The sequence below is a fragment of the Equus przewalskii genome, chromosome 7, assembly GCF_037783145.1.
Source record: "Equus przewalskii isolate Varuska chromosome 7, EquPr2, whole genome shotgun sequence".
Classification (NCBI taxonomy): domain Eukaryota; kingdom Metazoa; phylum Chordata; class Mammalia; order Perissodactyla; family Equidae; genus Equus; species Equus przewalskii.
The window spans coordinates 90,328,785-90,353,987 of NC_091837.1; the positions used below are offsets into that span (position 1 = coordinate 90,328,785).

Sequence of the window (25,203 nt, forward strand, 5' to 3'; positions counted from 1 at the left end):
TTGAAGACTGTTAGAGCATTAACTCACTATTTTGTGAATTAATAAAGAAAAAGACTCAAGCATGTACCCCACCTTTCTTGTACTAACTATATTTCATGGTAACTAAATAGTTAATAAGAGAAAACTCTTCTTTACAGAAGAATCCTAGCTAATACACAAAGAAAGAATACACATAGAGTGATAGAAGTAGGGAGTCATCATTGTGCAATCTCTAATAAAATAATGGATATAGGTACCCATCATTTGGTAAACATTCATGGAGGAATTTATCATAGGAGCAGGCTGAAAAATCCTTGAACCCACTGATCATCTTAATATAATTAATATTTAGAAAAGTAGAGGGGCTGGCCCGGTGGCACAGCAGTTAAGTTCTCATTTTCCGCTTCCGGCGGCCCAAGATTTGCCGGTTCGGATCCCAGGTGAGGACATGGCACCTCTTGGCAAGCCATGCTGTGGTAGGCATCTCATGTATAAAGTAGAGGAAGACGGGTACAGATGTTAGGTCAGGGCCAGGCTTCCTCAGCAAAAAGAGGAGGACTGAGAGTAGTTACTGGCAGTAATCTTCCTCAAAAAAAAAAAAAAGAAAAGTAGATACTGTGTCCTTCTGATAATTGCAATGGGAAATACAGGGCATCACCTATGAAGTATTCTTGCCAAAAAAAGAAAAATTTAACTATGATTAAGCCTCTAGATATGACTACCAATGTATAGGAAATATGGGAGAAAAATCATCCAAAACACAGAAAATTGTACAGACAAACAACATATCCAATTTTTTCAACAAATAAATAGCATGAAAAAAGAGATGGACTATCATAGATCATAAAGGACTTAATAAGCATATTGACCAAATGCAAAGACACAAATAGGCGTAAAGTAAAAGAATGGAAAGTTACACCATGCTAACACTAGTCAAAGAAAGCTGGAGTGCCTACATTTATATCAGATGGAACAGATTTCAGAGCAAAGAATACTACCAGGAATAAAGAAAGTCATCTCATAGATGATGAAGGGGTCAGTTAGTCAAGGGGGGCATAACAATCTTGAATGTTTGTGAATAAAATTACAGAGCTTCAAAATACACGTAGTAAAAACTGATCGAACATCAATAAGAAATATACAAATCCACTATAGTTGGAGATTTCAATACTCCTCTCTCAATAATTCATAAAACAAGCAATCAGCAAATCAACAAGGATACAGTAGACTTCAACACTCTCAACCAACTTTACCTGATTAATGTTCATAAGACACTCCACTCAACAACAGCAGAACATACGTTTTTCTTAAATACACGTGGAACATGTACCAAAACAGTCTGTGTTATCAGACATAATACAAGTCTTAATCAACTTAAAAGAATTCAAGCCAAAGCATATTCTCTGACCACAACGGAATTTAATTAGATATCAGTAACTGAAAAATCTCCAGAAATATCTTAAACATTTGAGAACTAAAGAAAACATTCCAAGCCAATCCATAGATCAAAGAAGAAATCAAAGGAAAATTGAAAGCATTTTAAAGTGAATGAAAATAGACTTTTATCTCAAATATTTGAGAACTAAAGAACACATTTCAAGCCAATCCATAGATCAAAGAAGAAATCAAAGGAAAACTGAAAGCATTTTAAAGTGAATGAAAATAGGCTTTGAATATGATGTAGTCTACACAGAAATTGAAATATAATGATGTTCACACCTGAAATTTATATAATGTTATAAACCAATGTTACTGCAATTAAAAAAAAAATGAAAATAGGGGCCGGCCCCATGGCCAAGTGGTTAAGATCGCGCACTCCACTTCAGTGGCCCAGGGTTTCACCAGTTCAGATCCTGGGTGCAGACACAGCACCGCTCATCAAGCCATATCAAGGCGGTATCCTACAGCACAACCAGAAGGACCTACAACTAGAATATACAGCTATGCCCTGGGGGGCTTTGGAGAGAAGAAGAAGAAAAAAAAAGAAGACTGGCAATAGATGTTAGCTCAGGTGAAAAAAAATGAAAATAACATATCAGAATGTGTGGTATGCCACTAAAGCAGTACCTAGGGAGAAGTTTATAGCAACAAATGTCTCTATATCAGAAAAAGAAAGTTCTCAAATCAATGACATCAGCTTCTTCCTTAAGAAACTAGAAAAACTAGAGCAAATCACAAAGTAAGCAGGAAAAAAATGGAAATAATAAAAATCAAAGTGCAAATCAATGAAATACAAAACGTAATAGAGAAAATCAATGAAGCCAAAAGCTGATTCCCTGAGAAGATTAATAACATTGATAAACTTGAGCCATTCTCATTAGGAGAAAAAGAAAGAAGACACAAATTACCATTCAGGAAGCAGCTGGCATTAGATTCTACAGACATTAAAAAGACAATAAGGGAATATTATAAACAACTTTATGCCATAAATTTGGCAACTTAGATAAAATGGACAAATTTCTTAAAAGACACAAAATACTAAAGCTTACTCAAGATGAAATAGATAAACTAAATAGCCCTATATCTATTAAACAAGTTGAAACTGTAGTTAAAAACCTTCCCACAAAGAAAGCTGCAGGTCTTGATGCCTTCACAGGTGAACTCTATCCATCATTTAAGGAAGAAATACCACCAATTCTATGCAAAAACCCCCAATAAATTCAAGAGGAAGGAAAACTTCCCAACTCATTCTATGAGATCAGCAGTGGCCTGAGACCAAAACCACACAAAGACATCACAAAATAATTAGAAGATATTATGGAAGAGAAGTAGCAAAGATAAAATACTAAAAAATCTTAACAAAAAACGTGCAAAACTGGTATGAAGAAAATTCTGAAACATTCCGAAAAGACACAAAAGTATTTGTGAAGAAACTGAAAGGCTTTCACATTTTAGGTAGGACAACTCAACAACAAAAATGTCAATTCACCCCACATTAATACATACACTTGACATAATCCTAATTAAAAATGCCATCAAGCACAGAAAAACCTAGAAATCTTCTTGAGTCAAAAAGCAAAGACTCAAAAACTAATGGAAGCATATCAGTAGGGCACAGAACCCAGTCTGAAGTAGATCCCACTGACCTAACCGGGGATAATTTTAGCTTCAAAAAGAATACTGTCTGTAATTGATTATAAATTATTGAATAAATAAAAATCCAAGAGTCCAAAGTGACACTAAACAAGAAAGAGGGAGGGAAGAGAGAAAAAGGCCATGCTCAAAATCATTTCCATCATAGGAGGTAACTATTACATCAATTTCTTAATCTAAAATTGGCAGTTAAAGGGAAGGGACTAAAGGATTTACCCTGCTGTTATAGGCATTCACCCAGTTGATGAGGAAAAGTTCTTTACAAAAGCTCAGCTAATAAATGTAGAAATAATGACATGATTAGAAAATCCCTATTTTCTAAACTCAAACAAAAAACTGACTTAGGCAAGGACTAATAACGGATGTCAAATCCATTAGGTGAAAGAATTTTGGGAAACAGGATATTTCAAAATAAAGTATACAATTTCTGCTATAAAATGTTTCTACAAAAAATGTTAAACTTCAATCTATGCAAGTTTTTACACCAAACTTCCCGTTTATAGGATACAGAGGAATGCTAGCAAGAGGAAACAATCACACAAACTGAAATGGGGGGCCTTCTATTCTTTCCCACATTCCTACATCCCTTCTTTTCTTTCACTTGGCTGAAGTCCCCTCCTTTCTCTGTCTACCCCAGTCTCTGTTGCAGCCTTGATAAGCACAATAAACACTGATGCACTACATACAGAAGGGCTGGTTTCTCTTTATTCTTATCCTGGACAGGTGCTACTCTGGCCCAGCTGGCAAATTTACCAAATTCCTTTCAGAGAGCAGGGAAGAAGGTGGGGGAGGGGAGGAGGCCAAACAACAGGGAACATATCTGTAGAAAAGATGAGTATAAAATACACCAAGAAGGTCGAAAGTGATGGTGACGAAGGAAACAGAGCCAGAAGCTACAGAGATGAGATCTGGCCAAGGTACTTCACAAGTCCTGGACGATACTGAGAGGGTCTGAGAGGACAGAGGGCCGAACAACGATAAAGTGACCAGTTAGGAGGACAATTCTTAACTTGGACATAAAAATTGGTTCTCTGTTCTCTCCAACCTTTTAATTTCATACTGAAACAAAAACTCAATTAGTTTCACCTTTCTTGGTAAAGAGATTGCGAAATGTACCACACAGGTAGAAAATTCCACCGCTGTGCATATCAACATGGAGTTGGTAGCCATGCAGTCCATACTCTGGGTTGTCATCCAAAAGGGGGCTATGAGGAGGCAGCTCGTAGGGGCTAAAAAGCAAAACAAAATATACACACAAATTTGTCAACACCAGAGATAAAACGTTTGGATTGAAAATACTCTTTAAAAAATTAACATCCATTCAAAGCACAGCTCCTATCAAGCCTCTATAGGATTCCCAAGAACCTTCAATACTACGAACTCAAAAAACTGCTCCATGTTCCTTTTACCAACTTCTACAAAACAGTCAAAGATAGGTGTTCCGTAGGCATCCACAGGCCTCACAGGCAAACATCTTTCTGAGGTCTGCCCCAGGGCAGCAGCTCTGCAAAGCCAGCTCTGCTCCTCGTTGGTCTCAGTATCAGAGGACAGGACTGCTCAGCAGGAAAATGCAGCAACAAGACCTACAGCTTAGGGACCTGGGCAGAAGACCCCAAGCCACAACAAACAAAGTTCTACTCAGTAAGAAAAGCCTTCTGACATAAGGGAACAACTCAAAAGCATTAATTTTCTCCAGATAATAATAAAAATAAATAAAACACATATGGGACGGTCTAAGCCCCTAGGGGAAGGGTGAGAGCTACAGTGAAGGGAAGGCACAGTCCCTACCTGAAGACCTTCAAATTCATTAAAAGACATGCACTGCACAAACCAAGCAAAAGCACATCTGCAGGCCAGACCCAACAGGCCAGGGTTCTGTGTGTCTTGCAAGATATGGAAATTCACATTAGTGCAAAGAACTTGAGGCATCTTGATGCACCGGCATCTTGTAGTAATGAAGCTCTCCTGCCCCTATAAATAATAGTCTACTAGGTACCTAACCCTCTGCCGTTGTTAGTGCCGTCGAGTGGATCCGACCTCTCGTGACCCTGTGTTCAGCAGATGGGAGCCCTGCCTGGTCTCTGGGCGCCACTCTCACTTTCCGGCACTGTATCAGACAATGACCTGCTACTATTCATAGGGCTTTCATGGCCAGCCTTTTCAGAAATGGGTGGCCAGGTCCTTCTTCCTAGTCTGTCTTAGTCTGGAAACTCCACTGCATGATCCCAGAACAAATAAAGCAAATACGTACTCATAAATAATCCAATTATTTTAGCAACAGCTAAGTAATTATGCCTGTTGGCTTGTGTCTGATTAAAAACAGAATATCTTTGTAGCTAGTCTCAGGATACTAAGATGGTATCAAGTTCTAATCCGTTCTATCGACTGTACAAAAATTTAATACACCACAAACAAATACATACATAGTGGCTGAGCCTAACGTGCTCCTCTCCACAAGGTGATGGAAATGAAGATTTGCCATAACAAAAGCCAGTTCTTCCTCCCTCTGAAAAGTTAATTAAAAAGAATACATTTTTCAACTGAAATATTTTAATTTTTCACAAGGTCGTTGTGAAGATCTCAGCACATTCATCTTACAGACAAATGCAGTTTCTTACAACTCTAGGATCACCACGGTGCTAATGCATTATTACTGCTAATACATTATTACTATCTAATAAGACTTCTTTGTCATATTGACAGCAAGACCACAATTCACCCAAACATGCAGAGCATGCAATAGCAAAATGTTCACAGGATGTCTCCCATACTAACTTGTGAGACATCAAAATACTGTATTACATATGATGATGGTGAAAATATATTGTTAGTTCCAGGTTGTTTCAAATTCTGTTCAAAGATAAAGACAATACTGGTAAGACCTTCACAGATACAAGATTAATTCCACAAATACTTAACATTGGTGGCATAACATTCTTCTCTCGAGTACCTGCTTGACTTGGCAAACCCAGCGGGGGTGATTAGATTCAACTCTTCACTCACCCATCAGGTTGAGCAGCAGAAAATGTGGCTGCACAGGAACTGATACCTATTTCTCCCCAAATTCACAGCTGGACTGACCAATGTAGGTAACCCAGAATGGTAAATCTGAGGGTGCCATTCTCAAGTAGCCAGACAGAGGACAATCAGATCAACCAAAGTCCTCATAACTATGTGGGCCAACATATACTGATGAATTAATAAAAGGCAAGCAAGCAGCCTGCTGTCTTGCCCACAAGCCACCACCACACACAGAAAGGGAGGGAGGGAAAGAAACAGTGACTACCATAGCAGGTTGAGAAAAGAAAAAGGTACGAGAGGCTGCTGCTGTAGATCTTGGTTCTACCTAATCATCATACAGAGACACGTGCTGCTATTCTCAGAATCAAATTTGTGAGCTACTATCTTAAAACATCCATAGGCCAAAGTCACAGATTTAAACAAACCTGTGGTGTACAGAGGCACATCACACTCTTACGTTCTTCACTGAAGTGACTGCCCAGAAAACAACCCAAGAGGAGGGAGCTAGGCAACAGGCTCAGCCAGCGAAAACAAAAACCTCACCGAGTGGGAAGGCTAACTCCTCAGACGCTTTACCCTGAAGGGCAGGTTACACTCAGTGTCTACAGGATCAGAAATACATTAGAGGGACTGCCAGGTTCAACGCACAGTAAGAGACTTTGGCAGAGAAAGGACCAGAAAAAAGGAACACGGATTGACTGGAAGGAGAAAGGGGGAAGACCCCATGATGTTAAAGCAATAATGTGAACAGAACCATCCAGGCAGGAATAGGTAGCTTATCACTAGTGACAGCAGAACTGCAGAGTAGTCCCAATGGAACAGAGGGTCACTTAGCTAGAAAAATGCAGCTGGTAAGATGGTAAAAGGGAATGCAGTTAGTGAGAAGTCTAAAGGACTATACTCTTGATATGATGCATAATGGTGAGTAAACGTGGGATTGTGAGTGAGGAGATGACAGTACATGCAGGGACTCAAATCTTACCTTCCACAGCCCCACCAGGAGGCCTGGGTTTAGGCAGAAGATCCGAATGAGTCTGTCACAGCCAAACATGGTGGATGCAGTTAAATTACTCAGATTGTACTTTGCAATTAAAGAATGCCATCGAGGTCTTTGAACATCCATGCCAAAGAAAGGAAAGAAATAAATGAGCTTTCACATCTTCAATGTTGTCAATTCTCTTTAGCGTATCTAAAAATACTTTGGAAGAGCATGCTAATAATGTGCACATTGCTAATAAGGCACGTGTCAAGGGGCAGGGGGACACAAAGAACTTGTATAAATAAAAGGCAAAGCGGACACATCCAAATTCCTCTCCCAACTATGTTTTTCTTCCCTCCTTCTTGCTCTTACTGTCAACTCAGTGGCCTGGTCAGAAGCACACTGAGGAATCATGTAGGTGAGGAAGAGGAAGAACTGTCTTCTTGTCCATTCCCCTCAAACCCAGCACAGTGGGTTTCTCCCTATGTATTCCTAATTAGGTGAGGGAAATAATGCAGAAGCAAAGACGAAATACTTAAATGGCAAAACAGCAAGTGTTCTCAGCGGGCCATGTGAAAGCAGACATACCTTTTAAAGTTATTATCAAGAGCAACTCAGAGATATTGAAAACCGAAACATTAGAAAATAAATTTAAACCCAAATCATGAGTGTTTGCATAAAGGAGATACACTGTGAACTCTATATTAGAATTAGTGTCTAAGAGTAAATAACTTAGATGTGTAAGAAAACAGAACTCAACTCTCCCATTCATCCTAAGACTTAAAATCAACACAGTGAAACATTCTGTAAGCACTATAATGGTAGACATAGAGGTCTGTCATTCCCAGGAACCCAGGGACAGTGCAGGAAACTAAGAGAGGGGAGATCTCAATGGTCAATTCACAGAGCAGAGCAGAGAAGAAAGTCTCTAAGGAGCTGGGCCACATTGCATTCAAGAGTTCACCTCCAGGGGCTGGCCCATGGGCATAGTGGTTAAATTCACCCGCTCCACTTTGGTGGCCCAGGGTTCACAGGTTCAGATCTCAGGGGCTGAACCTACACACCACTCATCAAGCCATGCTGTGGCAGTGTCCCACACACAAAATAAAGGAAGACTGGCACAGATGTTGGCTCAGGGCCAATCGTCCTCAAGTGAAAAGAGAGAAAAAAAAAGAGTTCACTTCCAACACCAAAGGCACAAGCCAGCAGGCGACAGGTATTCAAATGTTCATTCAGTAAAAGAATTCAAAAACCAAAGAGTTCAGCTGTGGCACTGTTTCAAAGCAGAGGGCCTGTAAGGATCAAAACCAGATCCACAGCTACCAGACTTCCCCACTCCCTTGTTCAATTTTCAGAGAACTTCTTGTGCTGAGAACACATTAGGTAGGGAGAGGCGGTAGGTGAGCATACGTGTGATGGATAATCTAAAAAGAGGGCCAGCATAGGTAGAATATACTGGGAAGAAGTGGAACTCAGGGTTTGGAATCTAAGTGTGGAGTCATGGAAACCACAGTTGAGACCTTAGCTCCAACCCTCCAGACCATCTCAGACTGCCTTCACCTGTGTAGGGGGAGACCACCAGCCACCTAAGCGGGGAGAGTGGAAAAGGAAATGAGAAAATATTACTAGAGTACTTGGCACACACCAGGCACTCAATAAGCAGCAGTCACTGCTACTCTCATTATTAATGTGGACAGACGAGGCCGGGAGGGTGTGAAAACCCTCCTGCCATTCTTCAGTGTGCCCAGAGCTGGAGTGGCCTCAGAAACACGGCCCCAGAGCAGTTTAAACAGATCCACAGAGAAGGAGCTGGGTCTCCATTTGCCCCAGCCTCACGGGCCCCTGAGAGAGAAACTAAGGCTGATATTTACCCAACATTTCTCACAAATTTGGGGAGGTATAGCATCAACTACAGAATGGAGAACACTGGCAAGAGAGAAAATTTAATGAGTCTGACTAGAAAGGTATAAGTTACAGGGAAATTCAAACTGCAAATTACATTAACAACGCTTTCACTGTTCTTGAAAAAATTCTCATGGAGGAAACAAAAAAGACTGAACTAAAAACCACCAAGTCTCTCCCTCACTGTCACACAGATGCATACAAGGATTTGTATTTTTGCATGATGAAAGCATTTGCTTACAAACTTGCAATAAAAGTGCCAATAAGACAGATTCCTGAAAAACATTCTCAGGGTTTGTTTACCACTGTTTATCAAATGCTGACTGAAGTCCACTGAGTTTTAATTTAAATAAACTACATTAAATGAACATTCCCAGTGAACTCTAGCATTTCTGTCACTTTGCAGTATCTAGTATTCCTGACCTGGATGACAATTTTCAGAAACACAGCCTCTTTAACTGAGCTTTACAATTCAACACTATCCATTTAAATTAGTCTTTCATGATCATTTTAATTGATGTTAACAATTTTGTCTTAATACCTATAAACAATATTTCATGATATGCCAAGTAACATATTGTTCAGTCAAATTAGTACAAACGTCGTGCACTCATTCTCCAAACATAATTTCATTAAGCATAAAACCTAAATTCTGCATTAGAAAAATCTGGTGTTCATCAATAATATCACATGAAATTTCAGAGATTTATCCAAATAAGGGTACCATTTTAAAAAGTAACCGTGTTTCTAAAATATCTGCAGTAATATAATCAGGGAAAGTATTTCACACGTTTTTCTTCATAGCATTAAGACAGTTTGAGAATACAATAAAACCTGGATTTACCAGCACTAAGAAGTCTGAGACTCTCACATTCACAGCCTGACAGCTAGATCAGCAATCACTAAAACAATCCTCAAAGAACCAGCACCAGAGAGAGGAACCACAAACAAGGATCCCAGGTGTTAAATTGCAAAAATGTGTCCCTATCCAGGGAAACCACGAACAGTGTCCCTCCAAAGAGACAGCAGGCCCTAAGGTGAGATAGCTCAACACCTTCCATAGCAAGGACATGTGTGAGAGAACCCAGTGGGTGGGACTGTAGCACACAAGGCTGGTAAGAACAATAACGTGGTAAATCCCACCGCAACATCAAAGGACACCGAGACAGTGAAGGAGGTGGTCAAGAGCAGGACACCAACGCTGGAGAAGGCAGCTGTCACTTTTGCATTTGCCATGACTTTTATACAAAGATACTTCCCTTGGTCAGGAGGTCAGGATGCTACACATGCCACAGTTCAGCTTTTAGGAGAAAACGACATGGTGAGAAAAATGAGCGTGAGAGATTCGCTGGTAAAAGCAAGACGCAAGCCTTATAATGACTGTGTACTTAGCACAAAGCCACCTCATGACAAAATAACAATAAGTACTCAGTAAGCATCAGCAACATGACACATACGTATGTGATTTATGCACTTGACAATGAAATCTTTTGACAGTCTTCACAGTGACCATGCATGCTAAATACATCACTATCAGCACGTGTGTATTTATGTATGTGTGTATCGCCACCCCACTTTACAGATGAGAAAATGAAGGCACAGAAAGAGTACGTTACTTGCACAAGGCCACATATATAGTAAGTCAAACAGAAAATCACATAAAAACAACTAATTATTATGACTTTATGATCTAATGTTTAAATTAAGATTATTGTACCATTTACTAAAGAAGGAAAACATAACAGTTTTATATATCTTTGTGTTAAAATGGTTAAAACTCACAAGGTTAGCCATCAAATCATCCAGGAGATTTTGTTAACTAGAATATCATTCCCTAACCATTATAGATAACAAAGATATGAGGAACCTAAATTTAGACCTAACCATAAATGTGATAAACCTATTCTTTTCCTATTCTATGGTGATCCACAATGAAAGAGAAGTCTTTAAGATGCAATCAAATTAAAATGCACTGGTAGTATTTTTTAATTACAAAAGTAACGCCAACTAATATTTATATGTAAGATGTTCTTACCCAAATTAGTACTTACCCATTTTTCATGGGGGTTTTAGACCGGTCCATAAAAACTGGTGTCACACCACACAAATCTAAGGTTGACAATGTGGCTAGAAGTGGCCAGTTTTTGCCATACCACACAACTGTAACTGATGAATCATTTACTGAAAGATCAACATGCTCCATCATGTACTCTTTTCCACTTTTTTCTTTCAATATAATTACCCAACCTAAACCAGATTTTCTGGAGAAAGAAAAGCAAGCTAGAAATGTTTGCCTCAATGGGAAAAAAAAAAAAAAAGAAAAGCTAATGTCTATTTCACACATCATTTCTAAAGCATCTAGTTCCCTAAAAGCCAAAGTCAAAGTTCTCAGAACATGCTCAATGTTAATTTTCATTTCACCAACAGTTCTGTCTTGAGAGTTTTTCTCCTCACCAAATGCACATTCATGGAACAATGTTCTAGGTACAAGCAATACACAGATAAGCGAGACAAAGCTTCCACCCAGAGGGAGAGGTGCCTTGAATGCTCCTGGCTTTACTAGAGCAAATTACTAGGTTATTTCTGCTTTTCATAAAACCTTCAGCCCATATATACGGAATGGGAAAATACTTGGTATTTTATAGATACACAAAAACACATAAATAAACAGTCCCTCACAATATGAACTGCACATGTCCTATATACACAATACTTTAAGCTTATACTATCATTCTTTTTTTAAAGCATTTGCATATTTAAATGTCTAACAGTACTCTCAAATAACCACGATGCCCCTTCTTAAGAAGCCACTGCATACCTGAGGGCCTCTTTGGTTTTAACAGGAAGGCCTGTGTAAGGGTTGACAGGTTTGAGAACCTGAGCTAGTGCTGCTTTTACAGATGCTATTTGTTTTGCAATATATTCTTTCTTCCAATATCCAGCTTCTTTATCCTCAACTGACAATAAGTTCATAGTCACAGCTGTCTTCTCTACTGAATTAACTTTCCAATTAGATCTCTTAGGTGAAAAGGCAGTTGAGTAGATTCTGATCCAAATAAAACTGGGGGAAAAGAGGAAATATGTTAACTGTCTAAGAGACACTGTCATGCACCTGTAGTAGCAATATATTAAATTAGAGATGTACAATAATCTTTAGTATAATTCCATGAATAAGTCAAGCTGACCATATGCCCTTGTTCACATGTGAAGGTGAACTGTAGTTTGAGGTAAGTGTTTTAGATTCACCAACCCCAGAAACACAAACAAAAAGGAAAAGCTTGTTTTCCAAGGTCAAGTCAAAATGAGTGATCTCATGTTATGCGGGATCATCCAAACTACTGCCTTCTCACACCAACAATTGAATAGGAGATCTATTATAGAAAAAGAGGATGGAAGAAGTGTATACAACGGGATTCCTATCTTATTTGAAAGATATACTTTTTTTAAAAGATCAGAAAGAATATATACATACATACACACAGAGAGAAATGTCTACAGTAACTGAATTCTATGTTCTTTTTGCTTTGTATATTTTAATTTTCAACAATGAGCATGAACTACTTGCACAAAGAAAAAAATGAAGGTTGTTAATAACAACTAACAATGACAGTTAACATTTTTTCAGCACTCTATGTTCAGCTTTGTTTCAGCACTTCATACCTTAACTCATTTAATCTTCACAACGAATCCATGAGGTAGCTACCATTATTGTCCCCATTGAGCAGACGACGTAACTGAGGCCCAGATGCAAAGTGATCCGGCCCAGGTCTGTGTACGTGAGTAAGTGGTAGAAGCGGGGCTGAATCCACGCAGCCTCAACCAGAGCTCACATTCTCATCCCCTGTACTTCACTGCCTCATCAGTAACATAAAGAAATGGGCTCAAAGAAAGAATAATTTTATCGAAATTCAGAAAGCAATGCTGGAATTCAAATTCAGCTCTGGCTCAGAGTCTGTGACCCTCCAACTCACCACTGAGAGGCCCACAAGAAGCCACATGAGCAGTGGCAGTTAACAGGGGCCAAAACTGAGCCCAGGGTGCCTCTCTCCCAGCCAAGGCTCTCCATCAGGGAAGAGAAGTAAACTTCTCTTGGGGGAAACTGAGGCAGGGGTTAAAATCAATTTCCTAATGTGAAAGGTGAATTTTACATAAATAAACTTAATTATTTGCTAATTTATGTCCCCACATTTCTATTTAGTGCAATAAGGGAGAAACGGCCAAGAGGCAGCTGGGAGAGGGTGATTTCCCCATAGAAGGGGACGATCCTGAACTGCAGGAGGTCCATGGGAGATGCCACAGAGACTCTGGAGGGTAAAAACTGTTTCAGTCATCCAGAAAGCACCGCAGCAGAAAAGGAGCATTTCTCAAACATACAACTTGGGAACACATCTCCTTGACCCAGGCATTACATGGACAAACACACATAATCAGATTCCTACTGACATCTCTTTTAAGTATGAGTTTTAAAGTCATTTCTCATCCCACAAAATCATTTATTTATATCATGCTTTTCCCCTTAAAGCATTTATGCTTTCAGTTCAGAAATGTCTAGGCTTTCACATGTGAGCTAATAGATGCAAAATGATGATTATTTGAGTACATCTGGGTAACAAAACTGTTTCATCAAAATCCCTTGAATGGACACTTTTAAAAACTACCTTTGCATAAAAGCTTGTTGGTGTTTTCATCGACTTTATTTTACTCATCATTTCACTCCATGTAAGTGATCCTTCGCTTTAGCAAGACTTTCACTGAACCTCAAATTTCTCCCATCAGCACTACGTGAACCATGGCTGATTCTATTTTGTACCTGCTGGAGCACTCACAAACCACACACACACACACTGCCGTGGAGAGGGGAAGCAGAACACGAACCCCACACATCTCCAGTTATAACTACACCTAACCTTTGCACGAAGAACCACTTTCACATACATTATCGTACTGAATTTACTGTGGGGCCTAAAGAGAATAAAAACATCTTACAGAATTAAAATGTTGTGTAGATTGTTCCCCCTGACTATTTATAAAATACAAATATGAAGTTTAAGATGCTTTTAACGTCTCCAAAACCCAAAAACATTCACTTCTTGATCACCAAATGCTCCGGTCCTGTTAAAAAGCTAAGGTGGATTTGAGAACAAGTGCATATTTATCTAATCTGACTATCAGTCAGGCACAGAAAGACTCCAATCCAACAAGTTATTCAGCAAATGGGGCTAATTTAATGTTCTGATAAACAGTGTTTCCCAGAGGGATGGAAAATAAAAACCCAGATGATAACAACCTGTGATAATCCAGATCCAGCCTGATGCTGCTCCCCTGTCATCCCCTCGCAGAAACTGTGCTCACACTGATGTCTGTAACACACACGGCAGGGAGGCAGGCCCCACTGATGTAATGGGGTGTGGGGAGACCCCAACCCTTCAAAGGTGTCTCCTCATACGTCAAGAGTATAACTGACTAAGGGCATGCTCCTGTCCTGTCTTCAGAAGCAACACTTAGAAAATACCATTAGTTTTCAAAATCATCTACTGTTTACACATTTGATTGTTAATACATCCTTTTATGAAGGCAGACTATGACTCTTAACAATACAGTTCAACTTACACAATTAAGATTTATCCTTTGAAAACGAAAAACATGAATGCAATTTCATCAGAAGCTCAGATTTTTTTAAAGAACAACATCCAAGAAAGTGACGTGGATACACAATTACTACTAAAAGTATGCAATGAATATGACTAGAGCTATGGTGCCAAATTCAGAGAGGCCTGCACCATCGAGGCCTATAAAGTTAAGCAGAGAGAGGTGATATTCAGAGAAAGTAAGAAATTTATAATTTATCAGCTTATCTAATTAAATCTGAGTTCTACCCTTAAATAAAGTAAGAATCCTCCAAAAAGCTACAGTTTTAGACGCTTAGTTGACCCCTTCCTTGAAAAATGGCTCACTGCACTTTGTTTTAGTGAATGCCTTCATCTCTTCTTAAGGTCATCATGGAAGAGACACATAAAAATTGCTCTACATTCATTCCAGAAACTTGGTCAAGAACTTCACTCGTTATTTCACTCACTGATGGGTGTGTGTGTATACTGACATAGACAGACAGACGTTTTCTCATACAGGAACATTCTTCTAAACTAAAAGATATGAAAAACCACCCTTCTCAACCCCAGAATGGTATATGTCCCCTTCTCATTACAAGAACTTGACTGTCATTAGTATGATTTAGAGAAATTTTTAAAATATAGGTTCCAGAGCATAGAATTAATTAAAATCTCCAGAAATGCAGGCTAGAGATCCAGCTGGTTCTACTGCAGCCATTCTGTGACTGGCATGTGAGAACCATGGCACCGGATAATGTTTCCTGCCCACTATGTTCCAAGATTAAACAGCATTACCACTCTCCCTCTGTCATTATCCACATCCTTATCTATTAAACAAACCACCAGTGAAATCTGCATCCTCACTTATCTTGACTCTTCCCTGGTTGATATGTGGGGTCTACATGGGAATGACATCTGTCTGATCTACTGATCTTAAGGAGAGAGGGACCTAAAAGCCACGATGTTCAGCTGTAAGCCACAAAATTCTCACCAGAAGTTAGGAGGATTCCACTGTCTCACCCTCCAAGATAAAATTCTGAGCTGCAGACAAAGATGACAGTGACAACACAGAAGAAGGGGCTTCGCCCCTTGTCCCCTACTAGCCCAGGTGAGCTGGGTGCACCTCATCTCCGCCGGCTTCCCGTGGTAGAGCACTCTCACCTCTCTGCAGCCCCTTCACGCCTCCCTGCAGAGCAAGGGGCCACGGTTGGCAAGTTTGGGTTCTCCCCAAATACACCTCACGGAGCCCCGTCCTCTTCTTTCTTCAGGATCTGCTTGACTGCCAGCAGAGCAGTTTGCCTGCTCTGCCAACCCAGGGCCAGGTTTAGCCAGAGGCAGGCTGAGACTGTGTGGCTAAGCCCGTCTGCCTCTGGCAGACGCAGCAAGTCTTCCTGGCCAACAGACTAAAAGCCACTTTCTCCAATAGTTACACCAACAACAAGTTTGATCTTTCTCAGTTCATGCAAAGGATATTCCTTTCTTCAAGCAAATAAATGCAAATCTTTGAAGATTATATCATATGACTAAAGCATGAGACATATTATGTCTCTGTCTAAAAATAACTCAAAGTTCTTTTAAATTTTAAAAATTGGTTAAAAAGCTCTTACGGTCTTCACAACTTCCAGAAAACGCCATCAAAACATGACAGAGAGAGTTGGTTTTCTCCTTACTTGTCATTGGCCAGATGGTAAAAGCGCCTGTTCACACATCCGGTACACAGTAGGGTCCCAGCATCCAAGTAGGAAAAGATCTTCAGCAAGATTTCTGAAGGCATACTGAGATGGGGGAGAAACGAGAGAGGCGGGCCAGTGTTTAACCTACGAGTTACCCAGAAAACTGGCTGTTCATCTCCAAATAGAAGGCAATAAACAGACTCTTGCTGTACAAGAGGCACCCTCATCTTCAATTGTTTTCTCGATTGATACGCTCTGGTTATTATAATTCTCATGACATAAACCAGTGTGGACACCAAGGGGACAAAGAGCTAACTTCCTTGGCATTTTGATCACATTCTCACACTGTGAATCAACAGGCAGGATTTCACTGCCTCCCTCATGAAAGTACGTATTATTCATTGGGGAGATAAATGGAAATAACAGACGAGACAAAGAATGCATTCTTAACTATTAATAAGCAAAACACAGAATCCCCCCGCCTCCAAAAAAACAAACACACTAAGTGGAATAGAAAGTATCAACTAATTTTGCACCTAACCTCAGCCACTCTCATGCACCCTCATCCTGCATGTCCTCACACTGCGACTGTTCTGCTGGGGCTTCACCGCAGCACCAAGCCCCTCGTGGCTCCCGCTCTCCCTCTCTCAGCAGCACTTAACTGACCATTCCCTGTTTCACAGCGATCTTCTCTTCTGGTTCACAAACACCACCCCCCCTCAGTTTCTTGGACCTCACTGGTGTTTCCTGGCTCCTTGGTTGGTTCTAAATGTCCCAGTTCCTCCGAGCTCGCTTCTGAGCCCCTTTGCTTTCATGTCTACACTCTCTCCACAAGACATCGCGTCCATTTCCGTGGCTGCAGACTCCTCCCAGACCTCACCCTGACCTGGACTCACATACCGGCTGTCCATTCGGCATCCTCATTCCACATGCCCTAGGCATCTCATCTCTAACTCTCTCCCACCCCCGACTCCAAGGCCTTTCCTTCCCACAAACAGCACCTGCGCTTGCACATCAGCTCAAGTCAATAGTGGCAGATTCCTGTTTCACGTCTCTTTTCCTCTCCCACCTACATCTAATTCATAAACAAGTCGTGGGAGTTACACCCCTAAATATGCCTCAAATTTGCCTATGTCACTCCATCTTCCGTCCTTCGAGAGAAGGGAGACAAGTAAATAAGTAAACAAGACAATTTTAGAAATCCAATGACATCACACCTCTGTGCTTAAAATCACCATACCGTGAATAAAGCCCAAGCGCTCCTCCCCACAGTCTCTGAGGCCTGGCCTGATCTGGGCCACCTCTCCCTCTCTTCACTCACTGCCCACTGCCCAGCGCCCGCCGCTCCTTCAGCATGTCAAGCTCCTGCACCTCTGTCACTTGGCTTCCCCTCTCCGGATGCCCTTCCCCAAGCTCTTTAATCTCAATTTTCAGTTCTCAGCTTAGATGTCACCTCCTCAGAGAAGTCTTTCCTTACCATCTTACCCTCTATTCTGGATTACAAGTCCATTTGTTTTCTTGATAGTTCATATCCCAATTTATAATTCATTACTTTTTTTTAATCTGTCTCCCCCACTAGACCATAAGCCTCATGAGAACACATGTGAGTGGCTCGCCATTTGTGTCCCAGCTCCAAGCACAGTATCTGGGATGGAGAAGGTCCTCGAATATTTGATGGATGGATTAACTGAATGAATATTTGTTCTATTTCTCCTATCAGATTATTGTACGACAGATTCTATTCCCAGAGTATACAGTTTAAAGCTTAAATTGATGTCCTTAATTAAATCCTTCTTTTTGGCTTTTCATTTCTTTTTAATAACACACTAAAAGTATGTACACTGTTAGCAGAGATAGTTATGATATAGTATTAAAAGCCCAAAACCTGAAATCAGGTAATTTATACTTGAACCTGAATTTTGCAATATGTAGATTATGTGAGCCTTACTTCCTCCACTGTAAAAAGTCTATCTATAATAATGCCCAGCTCTCACGGCTCCACACAACACTTAGCATGTAGTTGGTGTTCCATAGATGTTAGTACAGTACAAATCCACAGGCATCTCAGCATCAATTTCAAGTAATAATTTTTTTAAAAAAGATTCTACTGATCTCGATGCTGGGTTCACAGTACAGAATCTTGCCATGGCAAAATGGATTCCCAAAACACTGAAAGCTAAGAAAGTCAGAGACCTTTCGAGATTTTGCAAAATAGACTTCAATCTTCTTCCTCCTTTTTCAAGGGTCTTTATCAATAATTTTGAAGAACTTTTTTAAAAAAGGAAAATTAAATTTACTTGTCACTTTTAGAAGTTTAGCTTCATAAAATTAGTCTAATAATGATAGTGGTGACAGGCCAATGACTCATATCAAACTCTCCATGTTGTACATTCTTCCTACACAATTCTATTCTTAGGGAGCTCAAAATAGCAACTTGGTATATACAGCGTTACCACTTTCTCTAATAACTCCATTCCTACAGCCCCCAAAAAAGTGGCAGACTGCTTCTGCTACTTACCTATCCAGAGACACAGAGCAGTCAGCAGAGGCTCTCTCGCAGTGCCTTTCCCGTCTGGCATGTTGCTTCAGAGTAGCACAGCCTGCAGCATATCTGATACATGGCCCATTCCTGAAAGTAAACATGGAAAATTCAAATTATAATGAAAGGTGAACTGTCCACTCCCCTCTATAAAATTTTAGAGGATTCATAAACTCCAAAGACTACTCGCTGTAAAACTTCACCTCTGCAAAGAAAGAAAGGCAAGGTGAGAAGGAAGGAAGGAGGGACTATGAAACATTCAGTGTCCTGAGTAAGTAATCCTGAAAACTGGACTTACTCTCGTGTGTTTTAAACCTAAGATTCAAAACTTGCTTTTATTAGAGCACATCACAGAGGCGCCGTACAATGTGTTTAATGGAAACAAAAAGGATAAAGCAGTTTGGCTAGTTTCAATAACACAACAAGAGAAACCCAATAAAGATAGCATCGATAGAGTTAAAAAAAAAAAAAACCTGTAGATGTGTAAGCCAGAACTGCCAACACGATCTACAATTTCACCGACCTTTGAGGGATACGACTGGGTCCAACTCTAGATTTGGCAGTCACAGCCACAGAAGTACCAAACACTCACCCACAAATCTGTTCACATTTTAACATCTCACATTCAATGGAATATATTTTAATTGGCCATCTTTTTTTTTATTTTAGTGGTACATAGAATAATAGTGAATCTTATAATTAATGGCTTTTAAGATTCAGTGAAATAGGGTATAATATTTTATGCAGTTAGTCCTTTTCAGAAGTTCCTAAAATAAATTTCTATTAAAATCAGTCCTCAAAACCAGCAGTACTCAACAGCAGCTTGCTGAGATCTGAAACACCCAGAAAGTCATGGAGCTCACAGCCTCCCATTTCTAGGCAGCAGCCCATGGAGAAAGCGCCTAGTGGATATGCTATTTCTCCTGAAGCCCTGGAAGCTGCTTGTTTACCACATACGTGAATCAATTATTGACCCACCCCCGACCCAGCACACTACTGAAGCAAATGATATCTGGAGGACACAGTCTACACGTTCAGTTCTCCAACACCAGCGCTCAGAGCACATACTTGGTTCACCAAGAGCGTAACTACCCTCGTTTTTCTCACGAGGCTGATTCCCTAGATATACTTGGACTAATACTCAGAGGATGGCCCTGGACCCCGAACACAACCTGCTCTTAGGAAGCACGGGGAGTGTATCGCCCACAGCCTCACTTAGCCTGCTCCCTCCTGCAGAGACAGGCACACCAAGATGTACACACGTCAGCAAGCACTCCAATCACCTCATGATTCCCCATGTGGTTCTGAGCAGCCGGAGAATGAGTTTCTCTTCCCTTGGCAGATTTTTCTCTTTAGAAACAAACAGTGGCTGGCACATGGCAAGCCCCAATAAACATTAGCTATCATCTGCATGATGGCACTTCAACCTAGGAGAGGTGGAACACAGTAACCTTTGCAGATCCCGGAGGGTAACAAATTCACCACGGTAAAAAAATGCAGGCTACCCATGCCTCTCCATTCCAGCTTCAGCAAAAGGCACTCATTGTTCTTTTTGTCTTCTCTGACTTTCTAGCCAATGCGTACCAGGAAATGCAAAGCAGGGAGGCTGAGCCAGTGGTTTTCAATCTGTGCTCTGCAGAATAGAAAGGAGAGGCGGAGAGGGCAGGAAGAGATGCTAATCTGAAAGCTTTGCAATGCACTCGCCCCCTTTAATCAGAAAATTCACCTATGCAATATATTTTTGTACTTCCTTTGAAAATTTTGTTTAAGCAAAGATTTCCACAGCAGAAAAGCTTCAACTCCACTGCCCTGGTTCTAACAGAGTAATCAGAGGTGAAATACAATTTCCTGATTGTATTAGTTTCCTAGGGCTGCCTCAACGAAGTACCTCAAACTAGATGGCTTACAACAACAGAAAGTTATCATCTCACAGTCCTAGAGGCCAAAGTGCAAAACCAAGGTGTGGGGAGGACCCGCTCCCTCGGGAGGCTCTAGGGAAGAATCTTTTCTTGCCTCTTCTAGCTCCTGATGGTTGCCAACAATCCCTGGTGTTCCTTAGCTTGTGGCAACTAAGCTAACTGACTCCAACCTGTTCCATCTTTACCTAGCCATCTTCCCTCTGTATGTGTATGTCTGTGTGTCTCTTCTTATAACAGCATCAGTCATATTCCATTTAGGACCCACCTTAATCCAGTATGACCTCATCTTAACTAATAATATCTGCAAAGACCCTACTTCCAAATAGTCACATCCTGAGGTTCTGGCTGGACATGAATTTGTGGGAGGAGAGGAAGGCACTATTCAACACAATATACAATTTTAAAACTATACATTTTAAAATGATTTGAAAGCATTCTTTATTTCAAGTGGTGAACTATTCTTGTAAATTCTAAACTGACCTGTATTACATACTCAAAGAAAAAATATCTTCAGTTAACAAAGGTTTCTAACACTGAAGCTTTAAGTAAAAGGGATTTGTATTACCCCTCCACCAAAAAGTAATATCCATTCAGAGTTCTCAACCCGTGACCCTTAGACTTCTGCAAATGTGAAGGGTCATGCCAAGAAGTCTGGGAGTCTGGACACACACACTGTATGAAGACTGAGAAATGTCTCTCACTAATAGATACTACTGTTTTTTTAACTTAAATGAATACTGCTATGGTTAATCAAATACAAATTTGTTGAAAAGCATTAGTAAATTGATAACAGCTTTTTGCTATTACGTATTTCCTCAATCAAAAGATGCCCAAAACTAAAAACTATTACCCTAGGCCTTTCCAAGGGAACTGAAGAAAAGTAAATTAATATGACATATCAATCAGTTTCAATCTAGCAAATTGGCAAATACCAAATAAATGATAACGGCAACTGCTGGCTACGCTGCAGACAGATAAACATTCGCATTCACTGCTGGGAGCATGAACTGGTGCAAACGGTATGGAAAGCCAATTGGTAAAGTATATCGAGATTTTTGAGAGGCACACATAATTTTTTTAAGCCAGGAATTTCACTTCCAGAAATACATCCCAAGGCAAGAAAATGAGCCCAAAGACTTCACTCAAGAACATCTAACTCAAAGTTGTCTCCACTAGGAAAAATGCTAGAAACAGCACAGGGCTTGGTTAAATTGCATGGCCTCCATACAGTTAACAATGTTCAGCCAATTCAAATGGACAGTTTCAACAAAGGCGAAAGCATGTGAGAGAGAAATAAGTTCATGAAGTCTTCCAGAAGTCTGCACGGCTTGCTCTCTCACCTCCTTCAGGTATTCATGCAAATGTCACCATCTCACTGAGAACTTCTTTGGCCATGCTCTCTAAAACTCCAATCCATACTCTACAGACTCTCTAAAACTCCAATCCATATTCTACATACATACACACACTTTATGCTCCTTCCCTATTTTTTTCCTTAACACATATCACCATCCGACACTACACAGTTCACTTACCTACCTTATTAACTACCACTGGAACATAAGCTCCATATTGGCAGATCTTTCATATGAGTTTTGGTCACTGCTGATTCTTAAGCACCCACAAAATGCCTGGCATGCAGAAAGCATTTGATAAATATCTGATAAATTAATAATATATCAACTGAAAAAGTAGGTCATATCAGTATATGCTATATAACCTTATTTTTGTATTTCTCTCAAGAGAACAAGCAAACACATACATACAAAGAAAAGACGTCCGGAAGGAAAGTCAACAAGGTACTACCCTGATTCACAGGATTACAAGGCTAGAAGGTTTTTGGGTGGTGGTTGTTTTCAAACTGGGGCTGGAAGATTGAAGGGACAGAACTCCATGCATTTTCTAATATTTCTTAATATATTGAATATGTAATAAATGGGGGGGTTCTTGTTTTAATTTCAAAATAGAGAATCCCATACGCAAGAAGGTTTGGAATCACAATTTCATAGCACAATCCTTTAGGCTGAAGCTGTGGTTCCCAAACACAGCATTCTAGGGTACCAGGTGCCTCAAAATCTGCGGCACAGCCTGCAGAAAGCTCAAAATTTCTGTGACGTCTCTTAAAAAATTAATGCAAATGTTGCATTATTGTTGGATAACTTATCTGTATTTGTCTTATTATAAAAATGTATTACTTACCGGTTAAATGATTTAACATTTTTCCCCAAAACCATTGCATTAATCTTACATGTTGGGAAGATGCCCCATGCACCCCCACCCACTGGCCCCTATCTGTTTGAGAAGTGCAGCCTATTTGTTGCTGCTTGTTTTTCCATAATTAAAATAGATCTCATGAGTCCCACATTTCATAGATCAAAAGACTAAGACTCTACCAAGGCAATCACAGTGACTTGTTCAAGGTCTCAATCTAGAGACAGAGTCCCAGACACCTCCATCTCCTGACTATCCCTTCAAAAGCTCTTTCTACTGTATTATTATATTATACATCTTATCAGTATGGCTTTTGGTACAATTGAAAACTAATCTCCATTTCTCCATAAAATAAACCCACAGCACATTTCTAACGGTCACACAATTCACAAGTAGGTAAGTGACATGCACAGCCTCCTGTAGATCTAGGTCTACAAAGGTAAGTGCACATTTAGCTGACACAATTACTAAGATGACATTTAGTTTAAAAACACTTTTTTTCCAAGCGACAGATTTTGCCTGATAGCTTTGAATAAGTTCAATATTTTAAAAATCTACTTTCTGGGCCTGATTTTTAATATCCGGTAAATCAAAGAAATTAGACCAAATAGAAATTAAGCTAACTTGATATGCTTTCCGCTATATTTCTTACAGTTTATGATGTTTGTATATATTCACATTATGTGTTGAAAAGGGAACCACTGATTCCTTATTAAAACTTAATTTTTCTGAATTGAGAATTAAAAATAACCACCTACTTAGATATAATCTTTCTTAGCAACTGACTTTTCTTTACCAAAAAGAATGTACGCATCACCAAATCACGGGTTGACATGCAGGCTCCCATGCAAGGCACAATGACAGGCACTCTAATTACATCATTTCACCAGGAAGTTCTCTCAACTCATAAAGTAAAAGAAGACTCATCACATAAAAATCACTCTGCTTCCCACTAACAGAGCACTATATATAAAAACTAATTTTAGTAATAGTAGCAAATTGATTTAAAGTTCAAGCTTCCTATTTAAATTCCAGTCTTTCTCACCTACATAATAGAAGAAATTTTGCAGACACTGTTACCATCTTATTTGTCACAAGGCTTGTGGTATGTCTCATGTTACAGCTATTCTCAAGAACCAACTATTAGCATAATACTAAGGTACAGGGTCCTGCTTCTGAAACCAGAGTAAGTGGGGTAATGCACCCTTGGATGAACACAGGACATAGTTCTGGAGATTCAAGAAAACAAAAACTAACTTTAATTGCAGTGGTACGTAACACAGTCCTTTTTCATGCTTACACATTTGGTTTATTAGAAGGGATAAAACGCATGACTTTTTATATCTATAAAGGAAGAAGATTTGCAAGCAAAAGGATAATCGTCAAGGACGCAAACTGTCCTTAGCATCATCCCTCCACCTAGTAAAATAACTGGGATGATAGGTACAGAGCTAGGTACAACTCATGACAGGACGAGACGGATTTAGCAAAGAACCACAGCACGTTGATACTTCTGAGGGGCTGGATCATCCACTTTGGGAAATGAGCCATTCCCCTTGGAGGTAAGGTCAAGATCCTTTTGGAAAGCAGCTGCATCCTCCTGTTCCTTCCTCACCTCACTCCTCAAAGCTGCCTTCTCTCACTGTAGACGAGGACTACCCTTCGGTTCCCGGGTGCCCCAAGAGACACAGAGGAGAAACGAGTCTCTAGACCCCAGAACAAGAACACGAGAGGCCCTAGCACTTAAACAGGAAGACAGGCAGAAGAGGATTAGGAGTTGAGCACCAAGGGGTAGCTGTCTAGAAGGCATCCCCCCAGGGTTTGCTTAAAAACACAGACTTCTTGACGTCAGAGGTGCAGAAACGGCTGCCCCGGGAGACGCTCCCAGAGCAACCTGCCTGCTAGAGGTATCGGCTTAGGGGTGGTGAGTCCCTTCACGAATCGTGGGCGGGAGAGAAAACCGAGGAGGTTTTGTCGAGCTGATTCTACTTCTCTAAGTTATAAAGTTATTACAAGGCCGTAAGGTGATTCCTGGCCCCAGAACAAGGAAGCTACTTTGGGAACGCGCTCTGGAGGGCTCCCTCTGGGCGCCCCGCAGGCGGGGACCGGTGCCTGCGCCTGCCTGCACACGTGGAGCGCTTTCCCCCGCGCTCTCCGCGAGGCGCTGCACGTTCCCAGCTCCCCACCGCGCCTATTCACTGAATGAACGGAAGGAGAACGAAGATTTCCGGGGAAGCCACTCTACTCGGATCAAGACTTGGGGTAATCCCACTTTTCC

The 25,203-nt window shown here is 40.4% G+C and overlaps 1 protein-coding gene across 9 annotated transcripts in view; it reads right to left on the reverse strand.

The window, feature by feature from the left end:
- The window catches only part of FBXO15 (F-box protein 15), a 75,036-nt gene that overhangs the window by 49,043 nt on the left and 790 nt on the right, over window positions 1-25,203 (reverse strand). For 3 of the 9 annotated variants that reach the window (XM_008525366.2, XM_070627895.1, XM_008525367.2), the window contains exons 2-8: window positions 18,775-18,885; window positions 16,254-16,358; window positions 11,793-12,035; window positions 11,026-11,235; window positions 7,076-7,202; window positions 5,496-5,578; window positions 4,159-4,301 (exon numbers count right to left, since the gene is read on the reverse strand). In XM_008525366.2, the coding sequence (XP_008523588.1) occupies window positions 4,159-4,301; window positions 5,496-5,578; window positions 7,076-7,202; window positions 11,026-11,235; window positions 11,793-12,035; window positions 16,254-16,358; window positions 18,775-18,885 (1,022 nt within the window). Of the gene's footprint in view, window positions 1-4,158; window positions 4,302-5,495; window positions 5,579-7,075; window positions 7,203-11,025; window positions 11,236-11,792; window positions 12,036-16,253; window positions 16,359-18,774; window positions 18,886-20,078; window positions 20,359-25,203 lie in introns of those variants that run through there. The other 6 variants (XM_008525369.2, XM_070627897.1, XM_070627898.1 and 3 more) reach the window with 3 other exon arrangements.